This window comes from Grus americana, chromosome 26 (assembly GCF_028858705.1).
Source record: "Grus americana isolate bGruAme1 chromosome 26, bGruAme1.mat, whole genome shotgun sequence".
NCBI classification, from domain to species: Eukaryota; Metazoa; Chordata; class Aves; order Gruiformes; family Gruidae; genus Grus; species Grus americana.
This window is the reverse complement of record NC_072877.1, coordinates 5,758,876-5,775,547: the sequence shown is the minus strand read 5'-3', so window position 1 is coordinate 5,775,547 and position 16,672 is coordinate 5,758,876. Positions and strand designations below refer to the sequence as shown.

Below are 16,672 nucleotides of genomic sequence, written 5' to 3'. Positions count from 1 at the left end.
AGCTTACACGTGCAGGATTTCTAGTCCCATCGCTGGAGCTCAGCTGGCAAGCAGCACTGTTGGGCTCATCAGTGCAAGGTTGCCTCCCTCTGCCCCACCATGTGCATTTAAACCAACTTTTTCTGCTGCTTTAGAGTTTTTGAATCAACACGTTAAGTGAGGTCCGATCTAAGCCAGCTTGTGTTTGCGTAGTGCAAACAATTTTGAACAGGGGTAATAAGTTGTGGACGTAACCTCTTTTGCAAGCTCTCGTGTTGTTGGTAAGCGCCACTGGCCAAACAGTTCCATGGGTTTCAGGGTTTCAGCGGCAGGAGCCTGGAGGCAGGACTCAAAAGGCTAGTTGTAACTTAATGCACTGCATCCACCGAACACTTCCACTCCCTAATATATGTTTTCCTCCCACCCCACCCTGCCCCAGGTGAATTTTTATTAAGGCAAAGGAAGAAAGTTGGTTTTGTTAAAGAGGATACACTTAAACTGCTTTTTGGTTTGGGGGTTGTTTTTTTTTTTTCGGACCACAGCAGAATACTGACTTTTCCTTACACCAAATACTATTGTTAGGTTTTGTGTTTTCTGGATTTTCTAGATTTCACTGTCGTCTTTTTAGGGTTAAACCAGAGTGTGCCGGGGCTGAAATAATGACTAACTCCTTTGACTTGCAGGCAAATACAAACCTCTGACATTCTGTTAGGGAAATCACCGCAGTTTTACATCTGCGGTGACAGTAAGCGACGCTGAACTGCAGCATTGACGATACCTGTCTTTTCAGGCGAGACAGCAGATACCTTGATGGGTCTTCGGTACTGCAAAGAGAGAGGAGCCTTAACCGTAGGAATAACTAACACAGTTGGCAGCTCCATATCACGAGAGACAGACTGTGGAGTCCATATCAATGCAGGACCAGAGATTGGGGTTGCCAGTACCAAGGTAAGTCATAAGTTGAGAGACCTCACTGATTATTGTAATTGTTACTGAAACTGCCCTGAAGGTGTTGGCGATAGCATGGGTCCTCTGTTAAATGCTTTCTGTTCCCTTTTTACTGGTTGCTGTTGATGATTGTGTAGTTAAGGACCACGTGCCCAGCAATACTCTTCGTTTGTTTTTTCTTGTATCTTGCAGAGGGCTTTTCTTAGTTTTTGTAAATGAAATATTATAAGGCAGCACTATTAAACATTGAAAACAAAGGGGACTCGGAGGGTAGAATTCCCTAAGAGGCAAGAATTCTCTCCCCTTTGCCATCATTTGTCTTGAGGTGCAGGTTTAAACTAAGGTCTAAAGATGAAAAAGGAAAGGAAAAGACAAGGTAATAGAAAGTTTGACAGCATGTAACTGCCCTTAATGGCACCGCTTTACTAAAGAAAGCGTGATATTAAAACTATACTTTCTGCAAATGGGGGAACGGTCTTTTACAGAAAACCAGTATTTATGTCCACCTAGCAGAATTATGCTGTGGTTGATGCATCTGGCTGCATGTGATACAGTATAAAATAACTTGCTTTGCTGCATTTCATTTTGATGAAGTGCTTCTGCATGGTGAAATCTGCTTTGATTTAGTTATATTTAGAGGCAGGATGATGTCAATCTGTTACATAAATTCAGCCAAAAACCACATTTGAGTTTAATAGTTCATTGGGGAATTGGATCATGGAAAATTCATGAGTCTCTTATAAGAAACTTTTGAACGAGTTGTTTGTCCCTAGGTTGTTTTCATACAGCCAGCATTACAGTTTGGAGAGAACTGAAAATGGCATTTTTCTCTCTGATGATGTGGGGAGTTACCAAAGGTGTGCGTATATGAAATAGGAACTTGCAAAGCTTCTGACCTAAGGTTGTTGAGAACATACTCTGAACACCCCAGGCATTGGTACCATGAGTGGTTGGTGCTATTTACTTCTGTAACCTTCAGCTGCACCAAAACAAAGTAGATCCCATTCCATATCAAACTCCGCTAGTCAGCATGACTGAAGCTTTTCTAGATTCCCTCAGAGCTATTCAAGTCTTCTCCAGTATAGCAACACGCAGGTTTGTTTGATCACTCTTTAGGAAGGGACAGAAATACTACAAAACTTAATCTTACTTTTAAGCAACTTCAATCCCAGGCTGGCACCACAGACCATTTCATAACGTTTGTCTTATAAAGACTTTGCGTTAAGAGGCCAGACTTTGCGATAGCTGTTTGATACTGTGCCTGAAATGTTTGTGCAAATAGAATTGCCTTCACTTGAGCACTAATTTCACTTGCCTGTGCAGATGTTTTTTCCCCAAAGTCAGTGGTCTTTAGCCAGATATGGAGCCTTAGCAGGGTGAAGAGTTCAGAATCTGTCCTTAAAGAAGGGGGTGGGAAACCACTTACCTTTTCAACTGCCTTTATGTTTGTTTTGGGTTTGCACAGTAAGGTTTGGGGGGCGGGGGGCGGGGGGGGGGGGCTACAGGGGGGGGCTTCTGCAAGAAGTTGTAGAAGTTTCCCCTGGGTCCGACAGAGCCAATGCCAGCCAGCTCTAAGATGGACCCGCTGCTGGCCAAGGCCGAGCCCATCAGCAACACTGGTAGCGCCTCTGGGATAACAGAGTTAAGAAGGAAAAAAAAAAAGAGCAGCAGCTTTTGCAGCCGGAGAGAGGAGTGAGAAGATGTAAGAAACTCTGCAGACACCCAGATCAGTGCAGAAGGAGGGGGAGGAGGAGCTCCAGGTGCCGGAGCAGAGATCCCCCTGCAGCCCGTGGTGAAGACCATGGTGAAGCAGGCTGTCCCCCTGCAGCCCATGGAGGAAGGATGAGGGGGTGTAGAGATTCCACCTGCAGCCCGTGGAGGACCCCACGCCAGAGCAGGTGGAGGCACCTGAAGGAGGCTGTGGCCCGTGGGAAGCCCATGCTGGAGCAAGCTCCTGGCAGGACCTGTGGGCCCGTGGAGAGAGGAGCCCATGCCAGGGCAGGTTTGCTGGCAGGACTTTGTGACCCCGTGGGGGATCCACGCTGGAGCAGTCTGGTCCTGAAGGTCTGCACCCTGTGGAAGAGACCACGCTGGAGCAGTTTGTGAAGAACTGCAGCCTGTGGGAAGGACTCACGTTGGAGAAGTTGGTGGAGGACTGTCTCCCATGGGAGGGACCCCGCGCTGGGGCAGGGGAAGAGTGTGAGGAGTCCTCCTCCTGAGGAGGAAGGAGCGGCAGAGACAACGTGTGATGAACTGACCGTAACCCCCATTCCCCGTCCCCCTGTGCTGCTGGGGGGGAGGAAGGACAGAATTCAGGACTGAAGTTGAGCCTGGGAAGAAGAGAGGGGTGGGGGAAGATGTTTTAAGATTTGGGTTTATTTCTCATTGCTCTACTCTGTTTTCTTAGTAATAAATTAGATGATTTTTTTTTTCTAAGTTGAGTCTGTTTTGCCTGTGATGGTAATTGGTGAATGATCTCCCCCTGTCCTTATCTCGACCCATGAGCCTCTCGTTATACTTTTTCTCCCTTGTCTAGTTAAGGAGGGGGAGTGATAGACTGGCTCTGGTGGGCACCTGGCTTCCAGCCAGCGTCAACCTACCACAGCGTTCCCTGAATGCGGTGCAAAAAAACTTCAACTGGCTGTCCTGTTGTGATGGCCAGATGTTAGTGGTGGGCTTCCGCATTGCCAGTCAACGGGTCTGCCCATCTTTGGTGTTTCCAGCATTTACTTGCAGTAAAGGAGAACATGAGTATGGTCACAAAACAGGATTTAGTAGTCACCAGGGAATCTTGGAAATATTCCATTTTACTTGTATCTTAATTTGGAGTAGAAGGAGATTGTGCCGTTGCACGCCTCCATTTGAGATTTGCTCAAATGAGATTTGCCCCGTGAATTTTGTGTTCATCTTTGCTACTTAATTGGAATGAAAGCTGTCATTTGGTACTATGTTAAGAGTAAAGTCAACTGCTAGTCTAAAGATTTTACATAGTAGGTGACAACTGTTTGGTTACGCTTATTGACATGGTTTCTCTCTCCCCCCACCCCTTATTAGGCCTATACCAGCCAGTTTGTCTCTTTGGTGATGTTTGCTCTGATGATGTGCGATGACAGAATTTCTATGCAGGAAAGGCGCAAGGAAATCATGCGTGGTCTAAAGGGACTGCCAGGTAGGAACTGCTGCATTTATTGGCCTCACCAAGTGAAACTCAATAGCACAGGCGAACTTCAGCAATGCCTGAACTTTGCTGTGAAAGACCGAGGGCGTCAGATGTGTGCAACGTGGATATTGGCAATAACTTTGCAACTGTGTTCTCTCTAAGACCACTAAATTGCACTATTAAAACACCGAGTCCAGTTTTTATGCCACTCACTGCTAGCCGTGTATAGGTCTAGTTTGAGAGCACACACAACTTGAATTCTTCTCTTTCCTTCTAGACTTAATTAAAGAAGTGCTGAGTATGGATGATGAGATCCAGAAGCTGGCCACAGAGCTATACCATCAGAAGTCTGTTCTCATCATGGGACGTGGTTACCATTATGCTACATGTCTTGAGGGAGCTTTGGTAAGAGATTTCTTTATTTAAAGCTGATTCAAATGTACTTAGCTATGGACTTCAGATTTCAGCACAGGAAACCACCCATGGCTACAAGTTGTTTTAGAAGTGGCTAACAGTTCCGGTTGTTGGCTGACATACTGAGTCAAACAGCTACAACTCGCTGTAACGTTGCTGAGGCTTCCACTGCGAGATACCCAAGTCACACAACAGCCAGACGCTACAGTGGGTTGAAAGGGGGTGTGTTCTGCGTTCACACTGGGAATGCTTCACTGTGACAGACTGGGCGCCCTAACGAAGTTACTTGTTTGAACTGTTGGGGTGGCATTTCCAGGGCTGCTCAACATGTACACGTAAAACCTGTATATTGCAGTTTTTACCTTTGAGGAGATTCCTGTTGTAAGTTCTGTCACCCACTGACGCACAAACGCGTCCTCTTTGTGTTTGCCTGCCCAGTTCCAGACTGAAGAGAGATAGGTGTGCTGATGGCACATCATAAGGCCTGCGGTGGGTTTGGTGTTAGAACTGTAAGCGTTGATGGCCTGGAAGCAGCTCAGCCCAGGTGCACTACTTCAGTCCAGGTTTTCAGGCTGGCTTGTCTACATATTGGATTTGGGGAGGCCCAGAACACATTTTTACAAGTTACAAAGAAAGTGGAAGAAGCCACAGAGATGGTTAAAAAAAAAAAGAATTCAAAAGTTTGCCCAAAGCTTTATGAATGTTTTTTTTTCCCCTGTCTAGAAAATTAAAGAAATTACCTACATGCACTCGGAAGGCATATTGGCAGGTGAGCTGAAGCACGGCCCTCTCGCGCTGGTGGACAAACTCATGCCCGTTATCATGATCATCATGAGAGACCACACGTATGCCAAGTGCCAGAACGCTCTCCAGCAGGTCATTGCACGGCAAGTAAGTACCTATAAAAGTTTACAGTGCATCAGAAATGTTGCTTTTAATATAAAAGCAGTTTACAGGGCACCCAAACCATTTGTCACTGCCTAAAATGTGAATTCAGTCGATATTCTGGGCATTTCAAGTGCAATTTTTGCAGCAGATTGCAGAAGCCCGGTGTGGTTTGTTTACTCTGTAAAATATGCTGCAGGGATGCCCATGGGATGCTAGCTGTTCTAAATTAAGTAAAAAGCTCTTGCCACTGGTGCTCTGAACAGAAGTGAGAAAAGAATGTTCCAGACCTGTTTTTCTTCAACGGTCCCCTTTGTTGCAGGGGCGACCTGTTGTGATTTGTGATAAGGAGGACATCGAGACTATTAAGAACAATAAGAGAACAATCAAAGTTCCCCATTCGGTGGACTGTCTGCAGGGGATCCTGAGCGTTATCCCCCTTCAGCTTCTGGCCTTCCATCTTGCAGTTCTCAGAGGATACGATGTAAGTACAGCATTCCTTCCCTTCTGCACTCCTGTTCGCTATCTGCAGATCTGGAAAAGATGTGTTGGGTGATGCTGGAAGCCTGGGGGGGTTTGTCTGTGTAATTGCTTTAAGGGCCAGGTTAAAGGGTAGACCTGGCAATTACAGAAGCTTCTCGTGAAGAAAACGTGAAGGCAGCGTAGTACGCTTGGCCGAGTCTTGTGCGGTTTGAGTCTGGACACGTGTCTGTGTTCTGGTAACAGCGTACAGTTTCTGGAGGGCTGGCAGGAAGCTGGAAGGAAGGTAACAACCCACAGAAGGATGTTTGACAAGCAGCGTCTGTCTGCGTTAGGTGTTTGATCTTAATGCAGACACCGGCCTCTTCCTTTTACCGTTTGAGCACTGTAACAACGTGGACTAAAGGGACTAACTCCTTAGTTCTTGACAGAGGAGTCATAACAATTGAGGTTTATGGACTTTTTCTGCACTGATTATCCTAAATTAGCGCGAAAATATGTTCAATCGTTTGCAATTTAAACGCAGAACAACCGTTCCACACATTACAAAGTTATACACAAACAGAGAAAGTGTGTAAATACTCACAAGCATGTTCTTTCTCGTCCCTCTCTGCAGGTTGATTTTCCAAGAAATCTGGCCAAGTCCGTAACTGTAGAGTGAAAGATCATCTGAATCATAGGGGCAAAGGGGAATTAAATGAAAGACTTTTTTGGTACCAAAATAACTTGATTTTAAAGTCCCCTAGGTAAATCTTATTTTGGTAAATCATTGTTTGTGTATAAGATCACCGTAATTCCATTACATTAGTGATTGTCAAATTGATTCCATATGCTATGTCAATAGCTTTGGGTTTTTTTGAACAATAGACTTCCATGAAAGATGTTAAATGGTTTTCTTTAAAGATTACTGAGTCCTCTAGGTAAGGGGCCCTCCACTTTACTTTAAGATAATGTCATTGTTTCTTAGCCAGTGTGGCTCATTCCACTCGTAGATGAGAAACCATTGAATGAATTACCTGTCATGCTCTCAGGCAGTGAAACGGGATATCAGAATATACAACTGGAACAAGAGCTGTTACTGGTCATGCTTGTGCAGTATTTTAACGGTGAACAAAACTGTAAATAAGCATTTGGGGTCAATTTCTGCCTCGTGCACAAAAGGGAATTGAACTGACCTGTCACGACCTCCTCAATTTGAGGCACAGGGTAAATGTGCTAAGAAAATAACGTTGTTTCCGAAGGATTTTATCTATGCCAAATACCTAGCAAGTGACAATCTTGTAGACTCAGTGGGCGACAACGCGCTGTGTAACACCAGCATATACCTGTAGCGGTGCCCGCGAAGACAGTGGAACTCACACCTTCGAGTGTACATGGAAGCAGTGGCTGCCTCAGTACGGATGCTTACCAAAGTGGGGGACAAGAGAGGAACGTGAACAGTGCTCAGTTTGGTTGTCGCTGCTGGGTTTTTTTTTTTTTTAAACAAGTAGAAGTCTTCCTGTGCTGAGGATGTTTCCCCTCGAACTGAGCACTGCGGCACTATAAACACAGCCCAGGGAACCGGCTCTGTACTGCTGTAGGTCACTTACTAGTCTGAACGCATAGGAGAAAGTTTCTGCCTTGCACCTCTCTGGCAGAGACGGCACTAAAGGTCCCTTCCTGAGGCTTACTGCTACGTCAGCCAAACTCACTTACTGAGAACGCTGGTTCTGGTTAATTTAGGAGGTGTTTGTATGTGACTTGTGTCAAATTCAGCTGGTTTAAAATTGGAGGGGATAGAAAAGGCTCAATAGACACAACAGAAATAAATACCTTGGTAATAGTTTTATAACAGGCTTGCAGAGGACCAGAAATTACACAGAAAACACGCCTTCTAGACTTAACACTGACTTTTTCAAAGTCATTAAAAGCAGTTAGCTATGTATTGTCTTATGCAAAAAGGTGAATTTCCTACCAGCTTGATGGGTTTTGAATCAGCTTTACACATGCACCATAAAAAGACAAACAGGCTACAAGGCGTGAAGCGATGCTTGCCAAGTCCTGGTGAATATTCCAGGTCACTCGCTTCCCCCAAGGAACTCCTTTGACAAAGGCAGGCCCTGGGGACTGTCCACTACCCTGCAAAACCCAGTTCTCCTTGCACGGGATGCTAGGTTCCTGCCAAGCAGCAGCAAGCCAGGCTGTGTGCTGGAAGGTGACTGTTCAGACTGAGCTGTTTCCAAATTTTGTCTGTAGCAATTCTACTTCACATAAAACCGCAGTAACTATTTAATTTCAGTATCAGCTCAAGGCTTTCTTTTATTATGAGAATGAAGTGCTATGTGCCTGGAAACAGCCTCCCGAAACCAACATATGTATGTTTACTAATACATCATACTCAGACCGTTAATTTATGAAGACATTGTGCTGCCAGTTTAAGAGCGGAGTAGTAAATATTGCATTTTATTTATACAGCAGTTGCTTATGAGGCACCGACTTGTAACAATTACGTGCCTCTGCCTAAACACGACCAGCAGACTTCCCTGCTTCATTTGAAGATGATACTTTTCCTTAAGGAAAAAACAAAGCATGTTCAATGCTAACAATTTGAAGACGGTTCCTCTTCCTCCCGCTCAGCTTGCTTAAGAGAAGAGAAACTCTGCAAACCTTTCAGGTGGAGGGCTGGAACCAAAGCAGGGTTCCCGCCTGTGCCCACCCAGCACAAGGACTTGCAGTATCCCATCCCCGGTTCTCGTTAGCACGGGATCTCACGTGAAAGAACCCTGCAAGTGAATTATTTAAGATCTTTTCCTTCTATTCCACTCAGAAGAGTATTAGCAAGCATTGCTTTTATCTAGCCTTGTACAGACGATCGCCCGCTAGCTTACCGAGTCTCCTAGCAAACAGGCTGGTGTAGCCAGCCCTGTTAAATACAAGTTGCTGTTCAGTAACAGTTCGATAATGCAGGCTGTTAAATATTTATGAAAGTAAGTTGTATACAAAAGAGGACCAAAGAACAGGAGTCTAAGTTAGAAATGTTGGGTATAAGTGTACAGATATTGCTGAGCTATTTGGTTTTATGCTGTGATAGACACGAATCCTTATTCTTTGTAATTTAAGGCATTAAAACTCATGACAGATTCGTCATTTGTCAGAAGTAAAGGTAGTACTCACCCCTGCATTCTCCAAGTTGCCAGAAAACTGCCTGGAATGTATAAAACTCTGCCTGCCAAAACAGAGGTTTAGTCGCTACTTGCAACTAGGCTGTGGGATGTTGTAATGTTTAATATCAAAGAATGCTGTGGAGCACACTTGCTATAAAGAATTTCTCTGCTGAGCATGGTAGGGAATCTGTTAAGCATCTCATTGTTGTTAATTGCCATGCCTGTGTGAAGTGAGAATGTATAAAGGACTCTTCTTAGCTTCCCTTACCTCATTTTTGTCTAGATGTGTTGCATTTTGATGAACAGATGATGTTTCTCTCTTCCTTAGAAAACTTTTAGAATGTCTTGTGATATTTATTAACAGCCAGTCACTCTTCTGCTCTCCAAAATGAATGTTTTGCTTACTGAGCCAGTAAAATTCCCTCCTTCCTAATTGAGATGTTTAAAAATTCAGTAGCCCTGTCACTAAAATTGAGCCACAGGTAAATACAGAATATTTGTAATAGCAGCTGCCTGTACTGCGTACTTTTGCCAGGATATATTTTGAGTTGAGTAACCCTTTTCCTCATCTATGTCTACAGAGGCCTAAGGGGAAGCCCACGCCCATAGGTCTTAGGGGGTTTTAATTACCAAAGACCAGAGAACTTCAGGCTCAGCCCATCAGATCTCGGACAGATTCCACGCTGCTAGTAAGGTTTTTCCACGTGCACTAGGAAATTAGCTTGTATGTGGAACGTGCTCCCTCCTAGCTCTACTGAAGAAAGGCCATAGACAGTTCTTTACTGGGTCTGTCAGATGAGTAAGTACCGTCTGCATGCGTATTCTTACAGAGAGCCCAAACCAGTGTTTGGGTAGCCTTGGCCTTGTAAGGTGCAACACTGAGGCGGCAAACTCAACCTCCTTTTTAGCATGGTCTTACTGTCTCGAAGGTAATTACGTGCCGCTAACACAGGGATGCCCTTCTAGCCAGAAAGCTGCCTTGACACCCGTATTTGTGCAGTCTCAACCCCTCTGCACTGAGTCAACTGGTAATCGTGCTCAGTTAGGAGCCTTAAGACTAGCCTAGACACACTAGGTTTGGGTAAGCTGCAGACTGAAACACCTAAAGGCATAAGGAAGACCAACAGGTTAGTGCAGACTTAGGCTTTTCTCCCCTCTAGCTGTCACCAGTAGCCCTTGACCCCACAGGCAGGTGCCTGGGCAGCAGCACGTCGGATGGAGGGAGGGATTGAAATTCGGTGCTTGGAGTAGCGCATCAGTGTTTAGCTGTGGCTAATTTTAGATCCTACCTGAATGTACCAAATGCCTCAAAGCACGGAGTCCCTCCTCTACATCAGATACAGGAAGAAGAAGAAGCAAAGAAGTATTTGGTTTGAATAAAAGGAAAGAAAACTATTTGCCTTCAATTCAGTTTATGTAAATAGACATTTGAAGTGGCAAATACCACCCTTTCTTCCCTTCTAGATCTATTTGCCTCTGCTTGTACATATCCAGCTGGCTTCGTTTGTGGGGACCAGTCTGTATCTTGTTTCCTGTTGTGTGCTGTACGCAGAAGATGTCTTACTTTTGTCCGTAGTGTTTTATAATTTGGGTTTTGTCCTTTTGCTTACTATTTTGTATCTCACCCTTTGAATAAAATCAAGTGCCCTACATTAAACAAATGGAATTACTGGTCTTTAGTTAAATCCACTTTGAAAGTTAAGGGCAGTATGTACGAAGCAGAAAACCACAGGGCTTAACTCGCCTCTCTCCTAACCGGCCAGGCTTTTTTTCATGTCTGAGCTAGACAGACTACCCTTCAACTGCCCTTTCCCAACCATGATTTTTGCCTCTAACTGAGACAAAAGCCCATAAAATACCCCTGAGGCAGAACAGCCAGCATTACCTTCCGTACCTTAACTGTCATTTAACTACCACTTTTCTGTCACTAGGTGAGACAAAATCACAGTCAGTACAGCCCACACGCAACCCGTGCTTAGTGAACATTGCTCGTGGTTTCTTTTTCTAGAAAGAAACGTGTTTGGGTAATGTACAGCCAGGCTGCTTTCAAACCCAGTGGTGGAGGGCTATGACACAGATGCTGCCATAGTCCGATTAAGTGCACGTTCTTGTAAGACAACAGCTGGGGGCTTAGAGATTGTTCATGTCTAAAAAAATGCCTGGAAGCCTCTGTAAGTGAAACCCACAGTGACAAAAGACTGTCTGAAATTCTGCCCCTCCTCCAGTCAGAGCCATTCATGGATTAATTTCCTCGGGGACCTTCACCTCTCCAGGGGAAGAATATCAAACAGACTCATTTATTTTCCTAGACAAAGTGAGCAGCTTGGACTTGCTCTTCTCACAAATACCTTTCCTATACAAGTACCAGTATTAAAAGGTCACGAGGCTACTTTTTTAAGGCTTACTGCCTTGAAACAATGCACGTACATATAGCCTTAGTACCACAATAAAAGTCAGTGCCCATGCAGATGTTGGGAGCAAGATGGTCCACTTCTGCCTGCTCCGATCTGCAAAAACAAACAGCAGTTCTAGCTTGTATTACAGTCATAAAAATGGGTCAAATAGCTCAAAGCTTTGGGCTGTCATTGTCACAGCTGCAGGTCACATCTGCTGAGGACACCAAAGGAGGGGGGAATGCTGCCTGGGAAGTTGGCTGGGTGCAGGATCTGCCCAGAGCGGCTCCAGGGGTCTCTCGTAGCACAAGATACACGTCTCAGGCTGTATGCCACCAAGCCGAGAGCTGAGATTCTCCTCAGCTGCTGTCCCGGGGCTGGATGCTTTTCCAGTCACGGGGGGAGGGGGGGAAAACGGGGATGACACGCACACACACCCCACACCCCCCCCATTTTTTTTTTAATCCTTTCCAAGTCCTATGCTCTGAAGATCAAAGGAGCGCTAGCGTAACAGGGAACTACGAGACACTGTCAGGGTTCTCATTTGCTCATTTCCCTATCTGGGCCATCTAAGCACACACATCATACAGCGCATTTAAATTTAAGCTCATAAAATGGCAGTGAAAAGACAAATGCAAAGGGATGCAGCTGAGTCAGTCCTGAGCTCTAGTTGCAAGAAGGCCATCTCCTTAAATCCTGATGTGGCTCCAAGCAGTAAGACATGGGGCAGAGGCCTCACAGGCCCTTTGCTCAGAAACTTTAATCCCAACTTCAGTCAGTCTCATACACTGTGACATTTGAAGATAACTAAGCTCCCAGAAGCTAAGTGAGATTTACAGAAGGGCATAAACATTTGCTTTGAATAAATTATAATGGATTGCCTGCTCCAAAGTACGCCTCGGCCCTTTGAGAGCAACCTGCCTCCTGACGTTTACCCTTCACGTGCTTCCACAGCATGTGGGCCTTCAGCACAGCGTAAGTGCTGCGCCTCCAGATGCTGCATCTTCATGCAAGCATCTTTAATTTACCTATATTTACCTTTTCTGCTCTAAAGCAGCACTCACCCTTGCTTGTAGGAGTACTGTGCATAGCCAGGACCCTGGGAGTGGTGTTTATTCCACACTTTAGTCTCCTCTTGCGCTCTAGGTGTTTTTTTTCACCACTGCAGAGCACACGTGTAGCTCTGTACAATAACTGCTTGCACAGAAAACACCCATGTAGTACCTGGGATGAGAGAAATGCCACCTGCCTCTGCAAAAAAAAAAAAAAAAAAAAAAAAGGCCAGTTCTTGGGTCACTGTAAGATGCTCAATATGGAAGCAGCAGCCCATAGGATATGCTATGGGGAGTTCTTGCCCCTTTTGGATGTGAACAAGTTTGGAAAGAAAACGGCACGTTGCAATAGTTTTGCTGGACATAGGCAGAACAAGGAGGGGAATGTTTTGCCTGTAAAATTGACTCCCAGTTACCAGGGTGCTATTTCACAGAAGTACCAACTCGCAGTGGAGCCATTCCTACCCAGTAGCCTGATCGGCTGTGCAGGGCAGGTTAGCGTTCATAGTCTGCGCTTCTTGGTTTGCGAAACGTGACTATTCCCTACACCACCTCAGAGAGTGGTAGAAGCTATTTTATAAAACCCCCCCCCCCAAAGAAAGCACACCCATCACAGTGGTGTGAAGACAGACAAAGTGAATGAACTACCCCTACTTTGTACAGGGACCAGCAGTAGAGAGCAAAAGTGTTCAGGGCAGCACAGCGTTACCCAGTGGACAGCCCAACCTGTTCAGATTGTGGGTCCTGAGCTGCACAGCATCACCGTGCAGTGCCACAGCAGCACCCTGTGGCATTCAGAGCATTAATGAGGAGGATTTAAGGGCCTTAGCTTTAGTGACAGCTGATGGGACTTCCTGGGAAACATTAAAAAATGCTGTACGGGAATGGAAATGTCAGTGGAGCATCCTGGGTAGTTCCACTGCTGAGTAGTTGCCTTCCCCATTGCCCACACACCCTCTTTGCTGGGCTGCTCTTCCAGCATCTCCTTGCTGCTGTTTCTGGCTCGCCACGGTTCCAGCTCCTACAGCTTGGAAGGTCCAAGAAGCAACATGCTCCAATAGCTTAACTTCATCTTCCATCTCTGCTACAACTCCCTGTGCAGTCTGCCCACGCCGCCCCTGAGGTCACCCCAATCTTCCTGTCAGAGGACTAACAGCACCCCAGAAGCTGCACAGCCTTATGCATTTCATTTACCAGACAGGGGAGCATCACTGTCCTTTCCCAAGGCAGTGAGAGGGCAAGTCCTCAGGTACTGCTTTAGTGGCACAAACTCAGAGAGATTGCGGAGACAGCCGAGATCAGTCACAGCCATTGGAGCAACAGCCTGTGCTCGCACTTGGACAATCTCGCTTCTTCAGCTCCAGCTCAGACAGAAAAGCAGGGTTTCTGAACTACTGGAAGCCTGACCCAAAAGCTGCCCTGTGTGCTTAACAAGAGGCTATTTCTGACCTATTTCCATGCATTTATCAGCTGATTGGAATACATTGCAGGCATTTGAAAAAACAAAGAAGAAAAAGAGCAAGCTGACTTGCCAAGATGGTCCATTCAGCGCTCAAGAGGTTACCCAGCCTAAGAGAAAAATCAGACCCACAAATCAGACAGTACAGGACTCCTTCCCCCCCTCCTAAGTCTCATTCTTTATTGTTTAGGTCAAATAAAATATGTTCCCATGGTCCTTACAAATTCCTATGGAAACAAGTTTAAACAAACAAGCCGCTAGCCTGTGTCTGGACAGCGAGCAGCAGCGTGACTTTAACACAGGATCCTCAAAGCGGTGGTGAGCCCAGACGCACTGGAGACGCTCGCAATACCACCACAGCTCAGAGCTACGAGCCAATTAGGCTCCCAAGGGCTCCTGTGCATCGGGAGATGCGTTCGGACCATGTGCAGGACAGGCAGCAGCATCGCAGGCCTGGCCAGCTTATTCTGAGCAGTAGGAGGGCACCCAAAGACCTTAGTAAGCAGAAAATTACCCTGCAAAGGCAAACCCAGCTGTGCCAAAGTAAGGCTGCAGCTCCTGCTAAGGGGAACAATCAGCAAACCTGCATGGGATGCAGCCAAAACCTCCCTGCTCCTCTCATTTTCATCTCTGCCCCGAGTTAACCTACATCAGATGAGAATGCATGTCCAGGGGCGGGGGATGCGGGGGAGCCTCCCGGCCGGAGCAGGCTGGCAGCAGATCTCTGCATCCCCAGCAGAGCAGGACATGGGACACGAGTGCCGCGGAGCATGGCACACTCCAGCAGCCTCTCCACTTCAGTGGCACCACACTTGCACCAGTGAGTAATTGCTATGAAGGAGACGCCACCTCTCCTCCCTCCTGATGCCAGCTGCCACTCGAACAAGCCTTCCTCAAAGTCACAAGTGGGTGCTTTCTAGCACCCAGTACTGGGCAAGACACTGCCTGGCTGCACAGGATGACTCACGTTGCATTGGCAAACCCCGAGGACGTGCCTGGAAGTTGGTTTCACAACCAAAGCCACCCTTCAGGGCTATCAGCGTATGGCTACTGGCACACCCGTCCTGGGAAAACCCAGTCTGAGCTACAAAACCTCCTTTCCAGCACTTGCAGCCCCACCACAAGACCAGTACAAGAGCAGTACCAGAACAGACAGAATGGCCCCTGTGGTCACCAGCTGGACCGCTCTCCTGTAAACTGTGGCAGGGACTCACATTCCTCCTCACATTTTTTGCAGCATCTCTTATCCTCAGGAAGACATGCTTTTCCAAGCCCAGCCAGAAACACTGCCGAAAATTAAAATTCTCTTCTATCCAAACAGCCCCAAGTGGTTCACTGGGGAAAACTCAAGACACACACGTGCCACGCCAAGACAGGACGTTCATGTTCAGAGCGCGACCTCCCTGGTAATGTAACATCAAACCTGTGTCGCTAGCCATCACCAGGTGGAATTTAGGGGAGATTTCAGAGTTGCGCAAAGCTCGGAATTATGCACACAGGAAGCCCCCTCACTGAACCACAGTGTGAAGAGTCCCAGGTTTCTGTGACCCAGTGAATGCGTATTACGTGCCTTGCTGACTGTGTTGCTCAAGGAGAACGGCAGTCCTCATCCCCCTCCTCTCCGCAGGTCGGACTGCGGAACAGCCACGTCATCTCCCTTAGCATAACTGGCAGACGGCCTTCAGGAAGGGCTCACGACAGGGCTTACAATGTAGGATGAATTAATTGCCTCGGGGACCACATCCAAGTAAGGCAGGGGGCAAGTGGGTCTTGAGGCCGACATGAGCTAACCCAGAAAGGCACCTGCTTGCAGGCAGAGCCGCTGGGGTGAGGAAGGAAGTTTTGCTGTGGGGCTGTATAGACACAAGAGCTGGGGTACGGATCAGCAGGGACTGAAGCCATCTGCCCCTCATTCCCCGAGCCAGGAACAGGGCTGGTCACGGTCCCAAGCTTCATCCCGGGCTTTGCTAAGCTAGCTGAGAGGGGCAGGAATGGGCTCTGGGAACGCCTGTAGGCTGGGACTCACCTTGGTGAAGCCGCAGGACAGTCATGTCCTGAAAGGGGAAGGAGGCAGAGGCCTGGGGGGCAAGCATCTCTCCTCCAGGCACTGCTGGATCCAGAAAAGTACATCTGTTCTTTCCCCTCCTCATCTAGATTTGAAGGTTATTGTCCAATGTAAGGTGCCACTAAATGTAAGATGGCTCCTTGTGAGCAGGCGAGATGAAGTGAGAGCTCAAACCTGCTCCTAAACCCCTTGCAGCTTAAAATCTGTCACATTTCTCTAAGAAGTGTTCTGTATCTCATCACTTTACCCCTCCCGTTTGGGTCACCACGTGTCCACGTGGTACCGGGGCCAATGCCTACATGGAAAAGCAATAAAGCAAGTAATTTATTTGTAGCTGTCTTCAATGTAATGCACCAGCTGGATGCGACCAGCTGGTTTGTAGCAGGCCAGCAGCCAGGGGGTTATGGATAACTGGAGGTACACTGGTCACAGCTCCGAGAAAAACTGTTCGTGAGTAGATGTGGGTGGCTGGTATTAGCATAGGAAAAAAAGAGAACTGCAGCGAGACCCGGGCTTTAACACCATGGAAACATCATCTAAGAAACACTCCTGTCCTCAGTAGGAATAAGCAGGGAAACGCTCAGTTGGGAGCAGGGCTCACCAGCCTGGGAACACTGTGGTCTTTGATATTTTCTGCTTGTTTCAGTGACTATGGAAAGCAGTATATAAAGTCCTGTTCCAAAGGAAATATCTG

General features: G+C 46.7%; 1 protein-coding gene across 4 annotated transcripts in view; it reads left to right on the top strand.

Annotated features, from left to right (window-relative positions):
• GFPT1 (glutamine--fructose-6-phosphate transaminase 1) overlaps positions 1–16,672 on the top strand; it is a 47,137-nt gene that overhangs the window by 27,084 nt on the left and 3,381 nt on the right. For 2 of the 4 annotated variants that reach the window (XM_054804782.1, XM_054804780.1), the window contains 6 exons: positions 770–927; positions 3,982–4,096; positions 4,365–4,492; positions 5,225–5,392; positions 5,709–5,870; positions 6,483–10,670. In XM_054804782.1, coding sequence (XP_054660757.1) covers positions 770–927; positions 3,982–4,096; positions 4,365–4,492; positions 5,225–5,392; positions 5,709–5,870; positions 6,483–6,527 — 776 coding nt within the window. In that variant the 3' untranslated portion in view covers positions 6,528–10,670. Of the gene's footprint in view, positions 1–769; positions 928–3,981; positions 4,097–4,364; positions 4,493–5,224; positions 5,393–5,708; positions 5,871–6,482; positions 10,671–16,672 lie in introns of those variants that run through there. The other 2 variants (XM_054804783.1, XM_054804781.1) reach the window with 1 other exon arrangement.